The 21,235-nt window shown below is 41.7% G+C and overlaps 1 protein-coding gene across 1 annotated transcript in view; it reads right to left on the bottom strand.

The window, feature by feature from the left end:
• Nucleotides 1-21,235, bottom strand: part of LOC115192503 (cytosolic carboxypeptidase 6) — a 460,539-nt gene that overhangs the window by 236,195 nt on the left and 203,109 nt on the right. The window contains exon 4 of the mRNA XM_029751097.1: nucleotides 11,271-11,365. Coding sequence (XP_029606957.1) covers nucleotides 11,271-11,365 — 95 coding nt within the window. The remainder of the gene's footprint in view (nucleotides 1-11,270; nucleotides 11,366-21,235) is intronic.

Genomic DNA, 21,235 nt, shown 5'->3' with positions numbered 1-21,235 from the left:
ATCACAAAACCTACTGATATTGCCAACTACTTTAATTACTTTTTGATTGGCAAGACAAGCAAATTTAGGTATGACATGCCAGCAACAAATGCTGACACTATACATCCAAGTATATATGACCAAATTAGACAAGAATTGTACTTTTGAATTCCGTAAAGTCAGTGTGGAAGAGGTGAAAGCATTGTCTATCAATGACAAGCCAACAGGATCTGACAATCTGGATGGAAAATTGCTGAGGATAATAGCGGACGATATTGCCACATCTTCAATTTAAGCCTACTAGAAAGTGTGTTCCCTCAGGCCTGGAGGGAAGCTAAAGTCATTCCGCTACCCAAGAATAGTAAAGCCCCCTTTACTGGCTCAAATAGCCGACCAATCAGCCTGTTACCAACAACTAGTAAACTTCTGGGAAAAATGGTGTTTGACCAGATACAATGCTATTTCATAGTAAACAAATTGACAACAGACTTTCAGCACGCTTATAGGGAAGGACACTCAAAAAGCACAGCACTTACACAAATGACTGATGATTGGCTGAGAGAAATTGATGATAAAATGATTGTGGGGGCTGTCTTGTTAGACTTCAGTGCAGCTTTTGACATTATCAATCATAGTCTGCTGCTGGAAAAAACATGTATTATGGCTTTACACCCCCGGCTATAATGTGGATAAAGAGTTACTTGTCTTTCATGTATCCTCCCTCTCCAGCCTCTAGGTCATCAGGCTGCTGATTATCCAGCACACCTGTCACCATCGTCTCGCGCACCTGCGCCTCATGACACTCACCTGGACTTCATCACCTCCTTGATTATCTTTCCTATATCTCACTCCCCTTGGTTCTTTCCTCAGGTGTTATTTACTCTGTTTTCATGTTGGTGCTTTGTTTGTGTTTTGTGTTCATTGTTACTTTTATTTATTAAAACACTCACTCCCTGAACTTGCTTCCCGACTCTCAGCGCACTCGTTACATTGTCTAACAGAACACAGAGGGTGTTCTTTAATGGAAGTCTCTCAAACATAATCCAGGTACAATCAGGAATTCCACAGGGTAGCTGTTTAGGCCCTTTACTTTTTTCAATCTTTACTAACATGCTACTGGCTTTGAGTAAAGCCAGTGTGTCTATGTATGCGGATGACTCAACACTATACACGTCAGCTACTACAGCAACACTTAACAAACAAGGCAGCTCCTACAGGCCCTAGTTTTGTTGCACCTTGACTACTTGCAGTGGGCTCAGAATAGGGCAGCACGGCTGGCCCTTAAAAGTACACAGAGCTAACATTAATGACATGCATGTCAATCGCTCGTGGCTCAAAGTGGAAGAGCGATTGACTTCATCATTACTTGTTATTGTAAGATGTGTTGACAAGCTGAATGTACCGAGCTGTCTGTTTAACACCTATGAATATCTGTCTCGGACACCTATGAATATCCCACAAGGTCTCTTCACAGTCCCCAAGTCCAGAACAGACTATTGGAGGGGCACAGTACTTCATAGGGCCATGACTACATGAAACTCTATTCCACATCGGGTAACTGATGCAAGTAGTAGAATCAGATTTCAAAAACTGGTCAAAATACACCTTATGGAACAACAGTGACTGTGAGGAGACACACACAAAGGTACAGACACATGCATACGCATACATTGTGATAATGATGTATGGTGGTATTAATCATTTTCTATTGTAGATATGTAGTGGTGTAATAATGTTATATGATGTACCGTTTTATCTTTTGTTTTATATGCAATGTAAGTGCTTTAATATGTTTTGACCCCAGGAAGAGTAGCTGCTGCCTTGCTGCTGCTAATGCTGCTGCTAATGGGGATCCCTAATAAATACAAATACAAAGTTGGGAGGCGACTAATAGGCTACAGTAAACATCTCCTGTCACTCTTAATAGTGGGGCCTACAGTATATCAACAAATTAGGTGGTACTGTTGATATTTTGAATCGCAAAACTCTTGATTCAAGGTTGAATAAAGTTATTTACGTTGTCCTCAACAGGAGCTATTGGTTACCGTAAGCCTATTGGTTTTAAGCTGTTTAATACTGCACTAATCAATTTAAAGCTTGTTTAATTGCTACATCAATTTTTGTACTTATAAATGATATACACGTTGTGTCACGAATGCTAGGAGTGGTGGTAGGAGTCAGGCGCAGAGAGCAGAGGTAAGAAAAATGAGTTTTATTTTTCTCTGGTTCGACAACGGTCGACGCCAACACAACAGGCGTGAGAACCAAGTGCCCAACCCATACACAACGGGTCCACAGTTCGTAAAGAAAATAACACAAGCAGATCGCCAGCACATCCAAAAAAAGCACACTGACGAAAATAATCCCGCACAAACCTGGGCGGGCTAAACAGGCTTAAATAACCACAAATGAAGATAGACAAATAAGGAACAGGTGCAAACAATAAGACATACCAAGCGAAAAGGAAAAAGGGATCAGCGGCGGCTAGTAGGCCGGCGACGACGACCGCAGAGCGCCACCCGAGCAGGCAGGGGAGCCACCTTCGGTGGGATTTGTGACACGTTGATTCTTGAAGAATATAACGTATAAATGCATCATGCGTTCAGTTCAACTGTCGTACCCCATCAGAACCCAAAATATAAGCTTGTTCTACTCCGATGTTTGTAAACCAAGTAAATGTAAAGAAACACTATATATATATATATATATATATATATATATATATATATATATATATATATATACATACATATATACATACATACATACATACATACATACATACATACATACATACATACATACATACATACACATACATACATACATACATACATACATACATACATACATACATACATACATACATATATATATATATATATATACTGCTCCAAAAAATAAAGGGAACACTTAAACAACACATCCTAGATCTGAATGAAATAAATAATCTTATTAAATGCTTTTTTCTTTACATATTGAATGTGCTGACAACAAAATCACACAAAAATAATCAATGGAAATCCAATTTATCAACCCATGGAGGTCTGGATTTGGAGTCACACTCAAAATGAAAGTGGAAAACCACACTACAGGCTGATCCAACTTTGATGTAATGTCCTTAAAACAAGTCAAAATGAGGCTCAGTAGTGTGTGTGGCCTCCACGTGCCTGTATGATCTCCCTACAACGCCTGGGCATGTTCCTGGTGAGGTGGCGGATGGTCTCCTGAGGGATCTCCTCCCAGACCCGGGCTAAAGCATCCGCCAACTCCTGGACAGTCTGTGGTGCAACGTGTCGTTGGTGGATGGAGCGAGACATGATGTCCCAGATGTGCTCAATTGGATTCAGGTCTGGGGAACGGGCGGGCCAGTCCATAGCATCAATGCCTTCCTCTTGCAGGAACTGCTGACACACTCCAGCCACATGAGGTCTAGCATTGTCTTGCATTAGGAGGAACCCAGGGCCAACCGCACCAGCATATGATCTCACAAGGGGTCTGAGGATCTCATTTCGGTACCTAATGGCAGTCAGGCTACCTCTGGCGAGCACATGGAGGGCTGTGCGGCCCCCCAAAGAAATGCCACCCCACACCACCACTGCCAAACCGGTCATGCTGGAGGATGTTGCAGGCAGCAGAACGTTCTCCACGGCGTCTCCAGACTGTCACGTCTGTCACGTGCTCAGTATGAGCACAGGGCGCCAGTGGCGAATTTGCCAATCTTGGTGTTCTCTGGCAAATGCTAAACGTCCTGCACTGTGTTGGGCTGTAAGCACAACCCCCACCTGTGGACGTCGGGCCCTCATACCACCCTCATGGAGTCTGTTTCTGACCATTTGAGCAGACATGCACATTTGTGGCCTGCTGGAGGTCATTTTGCAGGGCTCTGACAGTGCTCCTCCTGCTCCTCCTTGCACAAAGGCGGAGGTAGCGGTCCTGCTGCTGGGTTGTTGACCTCCTACGGCCTCCTCCACGTCTCCTGATGTACTGGCCTGTCTCCTGGTAGCGTCTCCATGCTCTGGACACTACGCTGACAGACACAGCAAACCTTCTTGCCACAGCTCGCATTGATGTGCCATCCTGGATGAGCTGCACTACCTAAGCCACTTGTGTGGGTTGTAGACTCCGTCTCATGCTACCACTAGAGTGAAAGCACCGCCAGCATTCAAAAGTGACCAAAACATCAGCCAGGAAGCATAGGAACTGAGAAGTGGTCTGTGGTCCCCACCTGCAGAACCACTCCTTTATTGGGGGTGTCTTGCTAATTGCCTATAATTTCCACCTGTTGTCTATTCCATTTGCACAACAGCATGTGAAATGTATTGTCAATCAGTGTTGCTTCCTAAGTGGACAGTTTGATTTCACAGAAGTTTGATTGACTTGGAGTTACATTGTGTTGTTTAAGTGTTCCCTTTATTTTTTTGAGCAGTGTATATAGCCTCAAACTACAGTTAAAACTATATCATGGATGGTCAGTCCTTGCATCCATACCTCTCTGTCTATTAATTTGAGAGTGGTTCAAATTCTCAAGACCCATCCCACAGCTTTTTACCAAAACAGAGGTGGGGTGTCTGCTTTGTTATTGTTTCAATTAAGGATTGTAGTTATAACTCTGGTCATGTTTTAAGAAATTAAGCTTGTGTCACGGTGTATAATGACAGGAGACAGGCGCAAGAATACGTAATATTTTTTATTTATTTCTACAACCAAAATAAAGTACATCATGAAAACCATGGGGACGAAGCCCAAAACAAACACATAAATATATAACACAGGATAATCCAAACAAAAGAGCAAGGTGTAAACCACTAAATAATACACGGGACGAGACCCGTAATAACAAGTGCACAATAACATGTAGCACAAAAACCGATACAACAGAGCACAGGTACTCACAAGACCAACGGACATGGGACAATATTCGTCAAGGACATTGGGGAACAGAGGGCACATATATACACATACTAATCAGGGGGAATGGGAACCAGGTGTGCGTAATGAGAAAAGACAGTCCGGGGTTGGTGGTAATAATAATCAATAATGCCTAGAAGGCCGGTGACGTAGACCTCCATAGCTGGTGAACGGGGGGGGGGATCCATGACATCTTGTGGCTAAATATTTAAGGGACAGGCACAGCATCAGTACCTCATTATTCTAATACCTTGTTTAAACACATCTTTCAGTAAAACTGTAGAAAGGGATCCTCAGTGTTTTTTAAAGAAATCTGAAGGAATGAATAAAACTCTGTGAGCTTACTAAGACCGAACATGGCATTGTTTGTTTGGCCACATGTGGTCAAGCTGCTTTTAACAGCTCCTCCATTTGTTTTCCATTATGACAACAAAGCATCTTCTTTTGACAGTCACAGATATGGAATAAATCAAGCAAATTGCAAAGAATTTTAACTACCTGATCAATACAGGATGGGATAAAGAAGAAAAAGAGACACAGAGAAGAGAGAGGGCGACAGACAGGGAGAAAATAGAGAATAGATTGCTTTTGCTGTATTTATCAGTAGAAAAGTCCTTTTAACCCAAAAGTTGAAGTCTTTATCTCTCCGTAGAAGCAGTTCTTCCTGGGGCCCCTGATTGCGCTACTGGGGGCTAGGTTGTGTTCCCTGTGAGAGACAGCATTCCGATCAGAGCCCATTTCCAAGTGCAGGGATCCATCGTGAGCCTGAAGGTACAGTAATTAGAGGAAAAAGCACTGGATTTACACTGTGTTACAGCCAGCAGGTTATGCCAGGTGATAAATGCTAGCGTTGAGGGAGCTGACATACCTGGAGCACCACGTGAGCTGCTGGTCCATTCTGACACCCTCCATCAGTATTAGTTGGATCAGAATGGCGGAGAGATGGGGAGATGTCAGCCGATGTAATGTTTAGGAGCCAGTGAGTTAATGTATTGTGAAAGCCCCTTGGTCATTGTTATCCAAATGGGACTTTTTATTAGAAGCCCTCTCACTTCTTGATATATCTCCGAAGTGAACTTCACTGCTCTGTAGTTAAGTGGATCAAAGCCAATGTACAGCTCATGCGTGGGTGTTTGGAGTCAGCCTGCTCTCAACAGGTCTGTGGGCTTTTTAAAATTCTGCTCATCCACCCCCGAGCTGCATGATGAAGAGCTTGCAGACAATTGAACTGTCCGACTTCTGATCTCTCTGGTTTCCTTCGAGGAATATGGGTTTTCCCTGGGAGGGGGCAGGCTCAAGCTAGGACATAACTCATCTCTTCGCAGTGTGATTCTCTGATTTTACCATTGCAAAACTATCCACCACCAGCCCAGCTCAATCCACCACTAGCAATAGCAGCAGATAATCACCTATTTTCTAAGACCGAGGTACTTATTCTTGGAGCCAAAGCACAGAGACAGAATCTGGCTGAATATTTTAATTCACAGGCAATAAAGATAAAACACCAGGTAAAAAACCTAGGTGCTATTTTAGATTCTGAACTCAATTTTGAATCACACAATAGGAATGTGACCAAAATAGCTTTTTACAACCTGAGGAACATTGCCAAGGTGCGGCTGTTTCTTTCTCAGGCTGATACAGAGAGACTTATTCATGCTTTTATTACAAGCTGGCTTGACTACTGTAACACTCCCCTGTCTGGTCTACCCAACAAATCCATTGGTCAACTGCAAAACATACAGAATGCTGCAGCATGGGTACTGACCAAGGCCAGACGTAGAGCACACATTACACTGGTTTTAAGGTCTCTGCACTGGCTGCCTGTGAGTTTTAGAATTCATTTTAAGTTTCTTCTATTGGTTTTTAAATCAATCCACGATTGTGCACCTCAATACATGTCAGACATGCTTTTAAGTTATGTACCCAGTAGGTCCCTCAGGTCCTCTGGCACTGGTCTTTTAACTATTCCAAAGTCTAGGACCAAAAGGCATGGAGAGGCAGCCTTTAGTTATTATGCCCCCATTCTCTGGAATAGCCTGCAAGACAACCTGAGGGGTGGGCAAAACTGTGGACATAGATATCTTAAACACCTTTTTAGCTTTGCTTTTCCTTATGGTGCTTTTTAGTTGTTCTGTGTTTATTGCTGTTTAGTTTTTTTATCCTCTTATGTTTGTTGTGTAGTTAATATTTAAGTTTTTATTTTCATTGTTTTGAATAGTTTCGATGGCTGCCTTATGACAGAGGCTCCTGTTGAATGGGCACACATGATCACGTAACCCTGTTTCCCACGTCAGCCCTGTGCCTCGGCATGTCTGGCAGATGCACCCAGCCCCACGACACCCTCCCGCCCCCACCTCTGCATCCATCACTCTACGACTATTACCGATGACAGCAATCACATAAACAACCAACAGTTCATATGCAAATTGTACCAGAAACATCAGTTTTGGAATTCTAATGCATCATTCATACATAGAGTATGTGGTATGTTTAAAAAAAAAGTTCAGGTGCTGCAATGTATGACTATTACAATGGCCATCACCTTCTAGCAGTCCTCAAAAATGTATGTGAATGGTATCAACTAGAGTTGGGCAATATTGACAAAATCCATATTGCAAATGCTTTATGTTTTTTTTGCAATAACACCTTAGCACACACGCACACACACACACAACCACACACACACACACACACACACACACACACACACACACACACACACACACACACACACACACACACACAATGACTGCTGCTAAATACTGCACAATTTAAACACTTGCCCCAAATTCCCCTCCTTCCCCAAAACATGTGTCAATATAGGAATATAAATTGTGCCTTTCTGTATTATGTTAAAATGTTTATTCTATTCTAATAAGACATTTAATTTATGTTTGTATTCTTATCTTGTATTATTTCTTATTGTTGTTGCATTGTCGAAAAGGAACCTGCAAGTAAGCATTTAGTTGGACGGTGTATACAATGTGTATCCCGTACGAATTTATAAAAACAATAAATTATTTTGGGTGCAAGAGCCCGGCGATATGGACAAAAAGTTATATCGCGATAAATGTAAAAAAAATTCTCTAACAACAAATACAACGATAAAAAAGTTTCAAAGTACAGTTACTTTACATTAGCGGCAGGCTCTAGACAATTTTCTTCCAGTGCCAAGTAAGACAACTGAGATGGTAGCCTATGATTCACAACTTAAGCTACAGTACTTCATGTAACTGTCACACCCACCAGGGACATCCTGGACCCAGGCCTCATCGTGGATTTCCAATGCCGACACCCCGGTCAACCAGGTAGGACGCCAGGTGGTGCCCCTAGAGGGGGGGGGGGTACTGTCACACCCTGATCTGTTTAACCTGTCTTTGTGATTGTCTCCACCCCCCTCCAGGTGTTGCACATCTTCCCCATTATCCCCTGTGTATTTATACCTGTGTTCTCTGTTTCTCTGTTGCCAGTTCGTTTTGTTTGTCAAGCCTCCCAGTGTTTTCCCCTTGCTCCTGTCTTTTTCTAGTTCTTGTTTTTGACCATTCTGCCTGCCCTGACCCTGAGCCCACCTTCACCCCAGTCTGAGTTCCTGAGCGCTCTGGAGCAGGTTTTCATCAAGGATCTCTCTGTACTTTGCTCCATTCATCTTTGCCTTGATCCTGACTAGTCTCCCAGTCCCTGCTGCTGAAAAACATCCCCACAGCATGATGCTGCCACCACCATGCTTCACTGTAGGGATGGTGCCAGGTTTCCTCCAGATGTGACGCTTGGCATTCAGGCCAAAGAGTTCAATCTTGACTTCATCAGACCAGATAATCTTGTTTCTCATGGTCAGAGTCCTTTAGGTGCCTTTTGGCAAACTCCACGCGGGCTGTCATGTGCTTTTTACTAAGGAGTGGCTTTTGTCTGGCCACTCTACCATAAAATCAAATCAAATCAAATCGTATTGGTCACATACACATGGTTAGCAGATGTTAATGCGAGTGTAGCGAAATGCTTGTGCTTCTAGTTCTGACTATGCAGTAATATCTAACAAGTAATCTGACAAAATCACAACAACTACCTTATTCACACAAATAGACACAAATGTAAAGGGATGAATAGAATATGTACATATAAATATATGGATGAGCGATGGCGTGTGGCATAGGCAAGATGCAGTAGACGGTATAGAATACAGTATATACATATGAGATGAGTAATGTAGGATATGTAAACATTATTCAAGTGTTGTTATTTAAAGTGACTAGTGATACCTTTATTAGGTCCATTTATTTAAGTGGCCAGAGATTTGAGTCTGTATGTTGACAGCAGCCACTCAATGTTAGTGATGGCTATTTAACAGTCTGATGGCCTTGAGATAGAAGCTGTTTTTCAGTCTCTCGGTCGCCGCTTTGATGCACCTGTACTGACCTCACCTTCTGGATGATAGCGATGGTGAACAGGCAGTGGCGGTTGTTGTCCTTGATGATCTTTTTTGCCTTCCTGTGACATCGGGTGCTGTAGGTGTCCAAAAAGGCCTGATTGGTGGAGTGCTGCAGAGATTGTTGTCCTTCTGGAAGGTTCTCCCATCTCCACAGAGGAACTCTAGAGCTCTGTCAGAGTGACCATCGGGTTCTTGGTCACCTCCCTGACCAAGGCCCTTCTCCCCCGATTGCTCAGTTTGTCTGGGCGGCCAGCTCTTGGAAGAGTCTTGGTGGTTCAAAACTTCTTCCAATTAAGAATGATAGAGGCCACTGGGACCTTCAATGTTGCAGACATTTTTTGGTACCCTTCCCCAGATCTGTGCCTCAATACAATCCTGTCTCGAACCACCTACGGACAATTCCTTCGACCTCATGGCTTGTTTTTTGCTCTGACATGCACTGTCAACTGTGGGACCTTATATAGAGAGGTGTGTGCCTTTCCAAATCATGTCCAATCAATTGAATTTACCACAGGTGGACTCCAATCAAGTTGTAGAACAATCTCAAGGATTATCAATGGAAACAGGACGCACCTGAGCTCAATTTCGAGTCTCTTAAAAAAGGGTATGCATGTAAATAAGGTAAATAAGGTATTTCTGTTTTTATTGTTAATAAATGATAATACATTTCTAAAAACCTGTTTTTGCCTTGTAATTATGGGGTATTGTGTGTAGATTGATGAGGGAAAAAACTGATTGAATACATTTTAGAATAAAGCTGTAACGTAACAAAATGTGGAAAAAGTCAAGGGGTCTGAATACCTTCCGAATGCACTGTATATTTATATTCCCGACTCTGACATTGCTCGTCCAGATATTTCTAAATTCCTTTCTTTACATTTTTGGGATTTGTGTGTATTGTTTTGTATTGTTAGGTATTACTGCACTGTTTATTGATCACTGAATTTTACGTGACCAATAAAATTTGATTTGAATTGGGTTAAAATCTTCCTAGAATTCATAGAGGATGCACAGGGGCCATGTCAAAATGCTGAATTTTGGCATTTTATTGAATGTCCCATGTGATCTATATATTAAAGGGCACTTCATTTAATATAAAAGGCTTATAAAATTCTATATTTGTGCACAATGTCTACAAAAAATAGCATAAGGTCGCAAAAGGCACTCACTTCGTAGAACGACCCACAAATCAATGGATTTTAAAAGAATGATGCAAAACTATACATGATCACAGATAAAGTAACATGTTGAGTTAGAGATGAATAGGTACATTATGACTAAGCAGGTCTGTGGAAATACTTAATATAGCTGGTAAAGGGGTCTTACATTTGACACATATTAGTGTGACACAGAGGACAGTTTTCAGTTACAGGAGAAAATGAAACCTACGTAGGTCCACGTCTACAACAAAGTGTTATGTATGCAGCTGCTCTCGCCTCAGTTCTAATTATCTAATCAACATCCCTATCACTGTCCATCAAACTACCAGGCCATCGCTGTCATGGAAACAGAACATCTCTAGCAACATCTCCAATCTCACAACTTCAAACACCCTATTTTTAAGGTCTGGAAAATTAATGACGTACAGGTTGAACAGATAGTTCCAGAGAAATTAGAGGACAAGTAAATAATCCACAAGCAAGTAGTACTTTGGACAAATAGAACATCTACAAATCTACCCTCAACTTCATTGGTATAGACGTGTTGCGTGAGATCAACAGCCCCTTTATGCACCTGTTAGATGACTCTGACAGTTTTGCTGGATCGATCTGTTATGGCCTGAGGTTGACTACATGTAGGTTCTCCTATCATAATAAACATGAAGGTTTCAGGTTTAAAGTAAAACCTCAGTTAACGTTTGGGTTTAAGCTTTCATCATAAAGATAGGACAGTCCCTTCTATCGCATTAAGTGAAGTGCTTTTTGTTTTAGTTTTCTTTAAACTGTGACTGTACCATTTAGGCCGGCTGGTAGACTTCACCACTGGAGACATGCCATCCCTGTACAGGCTCTTGGTCTTGCTGAAGTTGACAATGTTGAAAATCACCCTCTGAAAGAAAAATGTGAACATTCCATTAGATTGGTAGAATTTGTGAACAAGAAAAAGGGGATGAAATGGAAAGGGTAGAAATATCAGAAATGGAGCAATAAATGAGAAAAGGAGGAAAGTTCATGATGTCAACACAACACAGTCAATTGTATATAATGACTGATTATTATGCCTGAATAGAGATAAGAAGGTGTGCTTCAACACATGATAGCACAACACACTATAAAGTAGAGAAAAAAAACTAGCCATCTCTGTCAACAGATAGCGTGGTGAAACGTTGGCCTAGCAGATGATCATGCTGAAACAGACAGGCTACCATGGGGCCAGCTTGGCTTTAAAACATTAATTCATGGCTAGGTGAGGAATATGTCCTACTGTCCCAGGAAATGCACTGGGTCCCACTCCTCCACCAGGATTCTGATTAGGATCAGGGGAAGAAATATGGAGGGGGAGAGATGAATAAATATATAAATAATGACAATAATATTATCATTGTACAGTAAATGAATCCTATTGATGGACCATATCAAATTACCAACTTAGTCCAGGTGGTGGAAGTGAACTGGGTGCTACTGAAATCCTATTACAAATCCCGCTCCTCCTCCCCCTCCTGCCTTGCCATCACAGGAGCAGGGATTGTGGCAGGCTGATTCAGACTTAGGTAAAATGACATTTAACTGATGTTCTGACTGGCAGCAGGCTCCTGTACCGTGGAGATAAGACCATCGCTGCTGGCATTTCAATTAAACTTTACTGCCCTGCACATCTGTTGCCAGCCTACTTTCAGCTTTTCCTCAGGCAAATACATCCTCATTTTCTGACTTACATTGGTCCTCTTTCTTCTTTTTCACCAATTCAGATTGTCTTATTTAGTGGCTGTGTCTCATACCTGTAATCTATTTGTTAAGCTTCTTTAACGCCAAGGTGGAGCTCTATACTCCACCAAGGCAGGCAGGCTGCAACAGTCTCTGTACTTCTGTTAAGACAAGGCAAAGTAGGTGTTGTTGGCCACCACATAACGTCACCTGGTGGTCTGATTGTAATAGACCAATGACAATTCATCCCCTCCAACTATCCCGCCCGGTCAAATGGATGACATGCACAGGAGAGGTAACTAGGGATTCACGGCCAAAAGCAAGAGAGATTGTGCATTAGCTGTCTGTAAGGCAGCAATTGTTTCTTTGCACTGTCTTCCATCAGAACAATCACTTCGTCTGATTTGACAAAAAATATATATAATATGTTTCTAAACACCTGAATGAATCGTGAATAACGATGAGTAAGAAAGTTACAGACACACAAATATCATATAACCTCTCACCATCACAATAACGTGAGGTTAGCATTTTTGGGGGGCTATGATATTGGTGCGTCTGTAAGTTCATTCACAATTGATTCAGGATTATCCGTAATCATGGTAGCATCCACAATAATGTAGAAATGTTAAGAAACATATTATATATACAATACCAGTCAAAAGTTTGGACACACCTACTCATTCAAGGGTTTTTCTTTATTTGTACTTTTTTCTGCATTGCAGAATGTCACGCCCTGGCCTGAGAGAGACGTTTTTCTCTGTTTGGTTAGGTCAGGGTGTGATATGGGGTGGGCATTCTATGTCATTGTATTTCTTTGTTTTGACCGAGTATGGTTTCCAATCAGAGGCAGCTGTCTATCGTTGTCTCTGATTGGGAATCATACTTAGGCAGCCTTTTCCCCACCTGTGTTTGTGGGTAATTATTATTTCTGTGTGTGTTTTGTATGCGCCTCAGTTGTGTCACATTCTTTCCCTGTTTATTGTTTTGTTCGGTTTATTCTAATAAAGTATGTGGAATTACAAGCACGCTGCGCCTTGGTTGATCTACGACAGGGAGTTCGAAGATAGCGAACGTGACAGTAGAATAATAGTGAAGACATCAAAACTATGAAATAACACATTTGGAATCATGTAGTAAGCAAAAAAGTGTTGAACAAATCAAAATATATTTGACATTTGAGATTCTTCAAAGTAGCCACCCTTTTCCTTGATGACAGCTTTGCATACTCTTGGTATTCTCTCAAACAGCTTCATGAAGTAGTCACCTGGAATGCATTTCAATTAACAGGTGTGCCTTGTTAAAAGTTAATTTGGGGAATTTCTTTCCTTCTTAATGCGTTTGAGCCAATCAGTTGTGTTGTGACAAGGTAGGGGTGGTATACAGAAGATAGCCCTATTTGGTAAAAGACCAAGCCCATATTATGGTAAAAATAAGCCAAGATAAACGACAGTCCAGCATTACTTTAAGACATGAAGGTCAGTCAATCCGGAAAATTTCAAGAACTTTGAAAGTTTCTTTAAGCGCAGTCACAAAAACCATCAAGCGCTATGGTGAAACTGGCTCTCATGAGGACCGCCACAGGAAACAAAGACCCAGAGTTACCTCTGATGCAGAGGATAAGTTCATTAGAGTTAACTGCACCTCAGATTGCAGCCGAAATACATGCTTCACAGTTCATGTAACAGACACATCTCAACATCCACTGTTCAGCGCAGACTGTGTGAATCAGGCCTTCATGATCGAATTGCAGCAAAGAAACCACTACTAAAGGAAACCAATAAGAAGAAGAGACTTGCTTGGGCCAAGAAACATGAGCAATGGACTTTAAACCGGTGGAAATCTGTCCTTTGGTTCCCACCGTGAAGCATGGAGATGGTGGTGTGATTGTGTGGGGGTGCTTTGTTGGTGACACTGTCAGTGATTTACTTAGAATTCAAGGCACACTGAACCAGCATGGGTACCACAGCATTCTGCAGCGATATGCAATGCCATCTGGTTTGCGCTTAGTGGGACTCTCATTTGTTTTTCAACAGAACAATGACCGAAAACACATCTCCAGACTGTGTAAGGGCTATTTGACCAAGAAGGAGAGGGATGGTGCTGCATCAGATGACCTGGACTCCACAATCACCCGACCTCAACCCAATTGAGATGGTTTGGGATGTGTTGGACCGCAGAGTGAAGGAAAAGCAGCCAACAGGTGCTCAGCATATGTGGGAACTCCTTCAAGACTGTTGGAAAAGCATTCCAGGTGAAGCTGGTTGAGAGAATTCCAAGAGTGTGCAAAGCTGTCATCAAGGCAAAGGGTGGCAAAGGGTGACTGCAAAGAAAAAGCCATATCTCAGACTGGCCAATAAAAAGTAAAGATTAAGATGGACAAAAGAAGACAGACACTGGATAGAGGAACTCTCCCTAGAAGGCCAGCATCCCGGAGTCGCCTCTTCACTGTTGACTATGAGACTGGTGTTTTGCGGGTACTATTTATTGAAGTTGCCAGTTGAGGACTTGTGAGGGGTCTGTTTCTCAAACTAGACACTCTAAATGTACTTGTCCTCTTGCTCAGCTGTGCACCGTGGCCTCCCACTCCTCTTTCTATTCTGGTTAGAGACAGTTTGCGCTGTTCTGTGAAGGGAGTAGTGCACAGCGTTGCATGAGATCTTCAGTTTCTTGGCAATTTCTCACATGGAAAAGCCTTCATTTCTCAGAACAAGAATAGACTGACGAGTTCCATGTTCTGGCCATTTTGAGCCTGTAACCAAACCCACAAATGCTGATGCTCCAGATACTCAACTAGTCTAAAAAGGCCAGTTGTATTGCTTCTTTAATCAGGACAACAGTTTTCAGCTGTACTTACATAATTTCAAAAGGGTTTCCTAATGATCAATTAGCCTTTTAAAATGATAAACTTGAATTAGCTAACACAACATGCCACTGGAACACAGGAGTGATGGTTGCTGATAATGGGCCTCTGTATGACTATGTAGATATTCCCCCCAAAATCAGCTGTTTCCAGCTACAACAGTCATTTACAACATTAACAATGGCTACACTGTATTTCTGATAAATTTGATGTTATTTTAATGGACAAAAAAATGTGTTTTTCTTTCAAAAACAAGGACATTTCTAAGTGACCACAAACTTGAACGGTAGAGTATATTTATTTTTTTACAATAAAAGTGACTGCATTATACATTATTTACCATTCATTTCAATTAGGCACAAAATAATCTGAAACACAACCAAAACAAACCGGCAAATGCATTCAACAAATTTGGAGCGTCACAAGCTTGATGTAGACATTGCGTGCTAAAATACCCTCACATTAAAGCTGACAGTGTGCACTTTAACCTCATAGTCAGTCTTTAATTTAAAATGCAACCTTTTGGAGTATAGAGCCAAAAGAAGAGAAAATTCTTCACTGTCCCAATAATGTACATGTTTGTCATATTTCTGCTGTTGGGAAGAGAATAGGATGTTACGCAGAAAAATATGTTAGTAGGACAAGGCTATGTATGTTTGTGCACATGGAAGTCAATGATGTATGCTTGTTTACTATAGGTTACAAATGTGACATGACTAAAATGTGATAAAAATGAAAGGGTATTTAGTAGGCTAAAATGGCCAAATGTTTTTGTTATTTTTACAAAAACAAGACTAAATCATTACTCAAAAGACACAAATATTTAAGTCAACAACATTGTAGTTACTCAACAATACTAACCTAATTGACAAAGTGGAATCATGTTTTTTGAATTGGAGAAAAATTAATAAAAAATTAATAGTTGATATGTCTTGGGTCAATAATTATTCAACCCCTTTGTTAGGGCAAGCCTAAATAAGTTCAGGGGTCAAGGCTTGCTTAACAAGTTACGTAATAAGTTGCATGGACTCTGTGTGCAATAATAGTGTTGAACATGATTTTTGAATGACTACCTCATCTCTGTACCCCACACATACAATTATCTGTGAGGTCCCTCAGTTGAGTAGTGAATTTCAAACACAGATTCAACCATAAAGATCAGGGAGGTTTTTCCAAGTTATTAATAACTTTAGATGGTTTATCAATACACAAAGTCACAACAAAGATACAGGCGTCCTTCCTAAATCAGTTGCCATGGAGGAAGGAAACCATTCAGGGATTTTACCATGAGGCCATTTTATGTATACATTTTTACATTTTTATTTAACCTTTATTTAACTAGGCAAGTCAGTAAAAAACAAAGTCTTATTTACAATGACGGCCTACACCGGCCAAATCTGGACGAAGCTGGGTCAATTGTGCGCCGCACTATGGGACTCCCAATCACGGCCAGTTGTGATACAGCCTGGATTTGCCTCTAGCACTAAGATGCAGTGCCTTACACCGCTGCGCCACTTGGGAGTAATGGTGACTTTAAAACAGTTACAGAGTTGAATGGCTGTGACAGGAGAAAACTGAGGATGGATAAACAACATTGTAGTTACTCCACAATACTAACCTAAGTGACAGAGTGAAAAGAAGGAAGCCTGTACAGAATACACATTTTCCAAAACATGCATCCTGCTTGCAATAAGACACTAAAGTAAAACTGCAAAAAATGTGGAAATTAACCTTATGTCCTGGGTACAAAGCCTTATGTTTGGGGCAAATCCAACACAACACATCACTGAGTACCACTCGTCATATTTTCAAGCTAACAGATAGATAGATAGATAGATAGATAGATAGATAGATAGATAGATAGATAGATAGATAGATAGATAGATAGATAGATAGATGGCTTCTTTTATTTCAGATCATGGGACAAACACTTTACATGTTGCGTTTATATTTTTGTTCAGTATAAAACACTAATACACTAAGTATAGCTGCTCTTTCCAAGACAGACTGACCAGGTGAATCCAGGTGAAAGCTATGGTCACTTATTGATGTTAAATTCACTTCAATCAGTGTAGATGTGTGCCATTCAGAGGGTGAGTGGGCAAGAAAAAATATTTAAGTGTCTTTTGAACAGGGTATGGTAGTAGGTGTCAGGCAGTTTGAGTGTGACAAGAACTGCAATGCTGCTGGGTTTTTCATGCTCAAGTTTCCCATGTACATCAAGAATGGCCCACCACCCAAAGGACATCCGACCAACTTCACACAACTGTGGGAACCATTGGAGTAAACATGGGCAACCATCCCTGTGGAATGCTTTCGACACCTTGTAGTGCCCATCCCCCAAATGAATTGTGGATTTTCTGAGGGCAAAAGGGGGTGCAACTCAAAATTAGGAAGGTGTTCCTAATGTTTTGTGCACTCACTGTATATCTTGAAGAAGAACGCTAAGGTAACTGAGCTAAACGACTATCGCCCTGTAGCACTCACTTCCGTCATCATGAAGTGCCTTGAGAGACTAGTCAAGGACCATATCACCTATGCCGTTCGGCCATCGCTCATCCATATATTTAGATGTACAAAATCTTATTCATTCCTTTGCACTTGTATGTAAAAGGTAGTTGTTGTGAAATTGTTAGATTACTTGCTAGATATTACTGCATGGTCGGAACTAGAAGCACAAGCATTTCGCTACAAATGGCTAGTTAGTTAGCGGTGGTGCGCGCTAATAGCGTTTCAATCAGTGACGTCACTCGCTCTGAGACTTGAAGTAGGGTTTCCCCTTGCGTCGCAAGGGCCGCGGCTCTTGTGGCGCGATGGGTAACGTTGCTTCGGTGGGTGTCAGTTGTTGATGTGTGCAAGGGTCCCTGGTTCGAGCCCGGGTTGGGGCGAAGAGAGGGACGGAACCTACACTGTTACATTGGTGCCGTGACCCGGATCATTGGTTGCTGCGGAAAAGGAGGAGGTCAAAGGGGGGGTGAGTGTAACCGATGTGAAATGGCTAGTTAGTTAGCGGTGGTGCGCGCTAATAGCGTTTCAATCAGTGACGTCACTCGCTCTGAGACTTGAAGTAGGGTTTCCCCTTGCGTCGCAAGTGCCGCGGCTCTTGTGGCGCTATGGGTAACGTTGCTTCGGTGGGTGTCAGTTGTTGATGTGTGCAAGGGTCCCTGGTTCGAGCCCGGGTTGGGGCGAAGAGAGGGACGGAACCTACACTGTTACACTCGCATTAACATCTGCTTTCCATGTGTATGTGACCAATACAATTTGATTTGATTTGATTAGATGAGTATTCATCCCCCTGAGTCAATACATGTTAGAATGACCTTTGGCAGCGATTACAGCTGTGAGTCATTCTGGGTAAGTCTCTAAGAGCTTTGCACACATGGATTGTACAGTATTTCAACATTATTCTTTTTACAATTCTTCAAGCTCTGTCAAGTTGGTTGTTGATCACTATCATTTCATGTCGTCTTGGTAAGCAACTCCAGTGTATACTGAACAAAAATATAAACACAACATGGAACAATTTCAATGATTTTTCTGAGTTACACTTCATATAAGGAAATAAGTCAATTGAAATTAATTCATCAGGGCCTTATCTATGGATTTCACATTACTGGGCAGGGGTGCAGCTAGGCCCAGCCAATCAGAATGATTTTTCTCCCAAAAAAGGGCAGAATTACAGACAGAAATACTATTCAGTTTAATCAGATGTCCGGTTGGCTGGTCTCAGATGATCCCGCAGGTGAAGAAGCCTGAAGTGGAGGCTGGCGTGGTTACACGTGGTCTGCGGTTGTGAGGCTGGTTGGACGTACTGCCAAATTCTATAAACGACATTGGAGGCGGCTTATGGTAGAGAAATTAACATTAAATTATATGGCAACAGCTCTGACGGACATTCCTGCAGTCAGCATACCTATTGCACTCTCCCTCAAAACTTGAGACATCTGTGGCATTGTGTTGTGTGACAAAACTGCACATTTTAGAGTGGCCTTTTACTGTCCCCAGCACAAGCTGAACCTGTGTAATGATCAATGATAGATTATCTTGGCAAAGGAGAAATGCTCACTAACAGGGAAGTAAACCAATTTGTGCACAACATTTTGTGAGAAATAAGCTTTTTGTGCGTATGGAAAATTTCTGGGATCTTTTATTTCAGCTCATGAAACATGTGACCAACACTTTACATGTTGCGTTAATATGTTTGTTCAGCATAATTTTCGTTTATTTTTTACAAATGTTAGAGTATTTTGTGTAGATCGTTGACAAAAAAAATACAATTAAATCAATTTTAATCCCACTTTGTAACAACAAGGGGTGTGAATACTTTCTAAAGGCAAAGTAAATGTACTGTATGTCACGTTAGTGTCCTTAGTAGCTAACCTCCCAACCTAGGGAAAGTACAGTCTGGAAGTTTTATGCTGCAAAGTTGTGGGAGGCAACCCGACTGGCTCGCCGAATTTGCTCACCTAATTTGAAAAGGGGTCGTAAGAGAAGCTCTGGGTAAAATAAAAATGTGTCACTAAGTTCATAAAACTATGGTTACGTGCGTAACCTCTGATAGCCTAAATGCGGTTGTGATAAACAGGGTGGTTTCTGTTTTCTCCTGCAAATATGTCTCTAACTTTTGAACAGTTGAAGCTATAAGCTGTTATGAGCCCATTCCTGAAAGATAAAATTTGCAGGAACACAAATACGATGCACACAAGCTGCGCAGGACTTGTTAGAACAGAGCGTGGACAGGACCAGGCATAATCAGACTAGCACCACATCAGTGAAAGCAATGTCAATTATGTTATTTTCTACACAGAACATTATTGCCTGGTGATCTTATGATCCCTTTCCAATACCTTTCTGAATAATTTCAGTGACTTCAAACCATACTTCCTTCAGACTGGCATACTATCAAAGTACAGTCAGACTGATTTGTAATAGACTATCATAGCCCCAAATAAAAAAAGTTTACATTAGCTGTTGATTGGGTTACTATCATGCCACAAGGCGAGACCCAGATGCAGACACAGGAGGCAGATGGTTGGTGTCTTACAATGTTTATTAATCCAAAAGGGGTAGGCAAGAGAATGGTCGTGGACAGGCAAAAAGGTCAAAACCAGATCAGAGTCCAGGAGGTACAGAGTGGCAGACAGGCTCGTGGTCAAGGCAGGAAGAATGGTCAGGCAGGCGTGTACAAAGTCCAGAAACAGGCAAGGGTCAAAACCGGGAGGACTAGAAAAAGGAGAATGCAAAAAGCAGGAGAACGGGAAAAATGCTGGTTGACTTGGAAACATACAAGACAAACTGGCACAGAGAGACAGGAAACACAGGGATAAATACACTGGGGAAAACAAGCGACACTTGGAGGGGGTGGAGACAGGTGAAATTGATCAGGGTGTGACAGTTTTTAATGCTTTACTGGGAAGCTTATCAGAATTAGACTTGCTCATGTTATTTATATTGGAGCTGATAGTGCAAGGTGAGCTGCACAAAGTGGTCTTCCTACTAGGGCACACCGCCTCAGTGCTAACAGTGTAACTCTGGTTCATTGGCTCATGATTACTGTGATTACTGTGATTACTGCATACAATAGCTGTAGGATCAACAGAGGTATTCAGGGAAATTAGGGGGACATAAGTTACTTACATTGTGTCTGCCAACGCCCCTAGGATAATGTACATTTGATGCAGCATTATGATGACTCATTGTCACAGTGGTAGGGATTAACTGAGCTGGTCTTGGGTCATTGATAAGTCATTGTTTCAATGCAGCCTTGGAAAGCGTGGATAGAGTCCAGGAGCCAAGATGATTTGGATGGACTCCGTCATTCTGTTTCCAGAAGGCGTCAAAGTTATCTATGAAAGTGATTCCAGCAGAGCTACAGTAATCTCTTAGCCAGATGTGTAATGTCAGTAGCCTGCTGAATATTTGTGTAATGCCAGTAGCCTGCTGTATCTTGACAGTTCACTCAGTTTCACACAAACTTTAATAAAGGACACCTTCTTGCTCGCACACAGCAATTAAGTGTGTAAAGCAGGGCCCTCTGGCCGTTCGTCACACCTCTGTAATTGCATAGGAAACCCTTGCTATTCAGTCAGGGATCCTCCAGAAACAATACAGGTTCAGTAGAAGATTAAACACTGTCTTTCCCTTTTCCCAGCCTTGACCCCTCCACTATGCATATGTTTTGGACTGGGTTGT

This window comes from Salmo trutta, chromosome 4, assembly GCF_901001165.1.
Source record: "Salmo trutta chromosome 4, fSalTru1.1, whole genome shotgun sequence".
Classification (NCBI taxonomy): domain Eukaryota; kingdom Metazoa; phylum Chordata; class Actinopteri; order Salmoniformes; family Salmonidae; genus Salmo; species Salmo trutta.
This window is presented reverse-complemented; position numbering and strand designations above follow the sequence as displayed.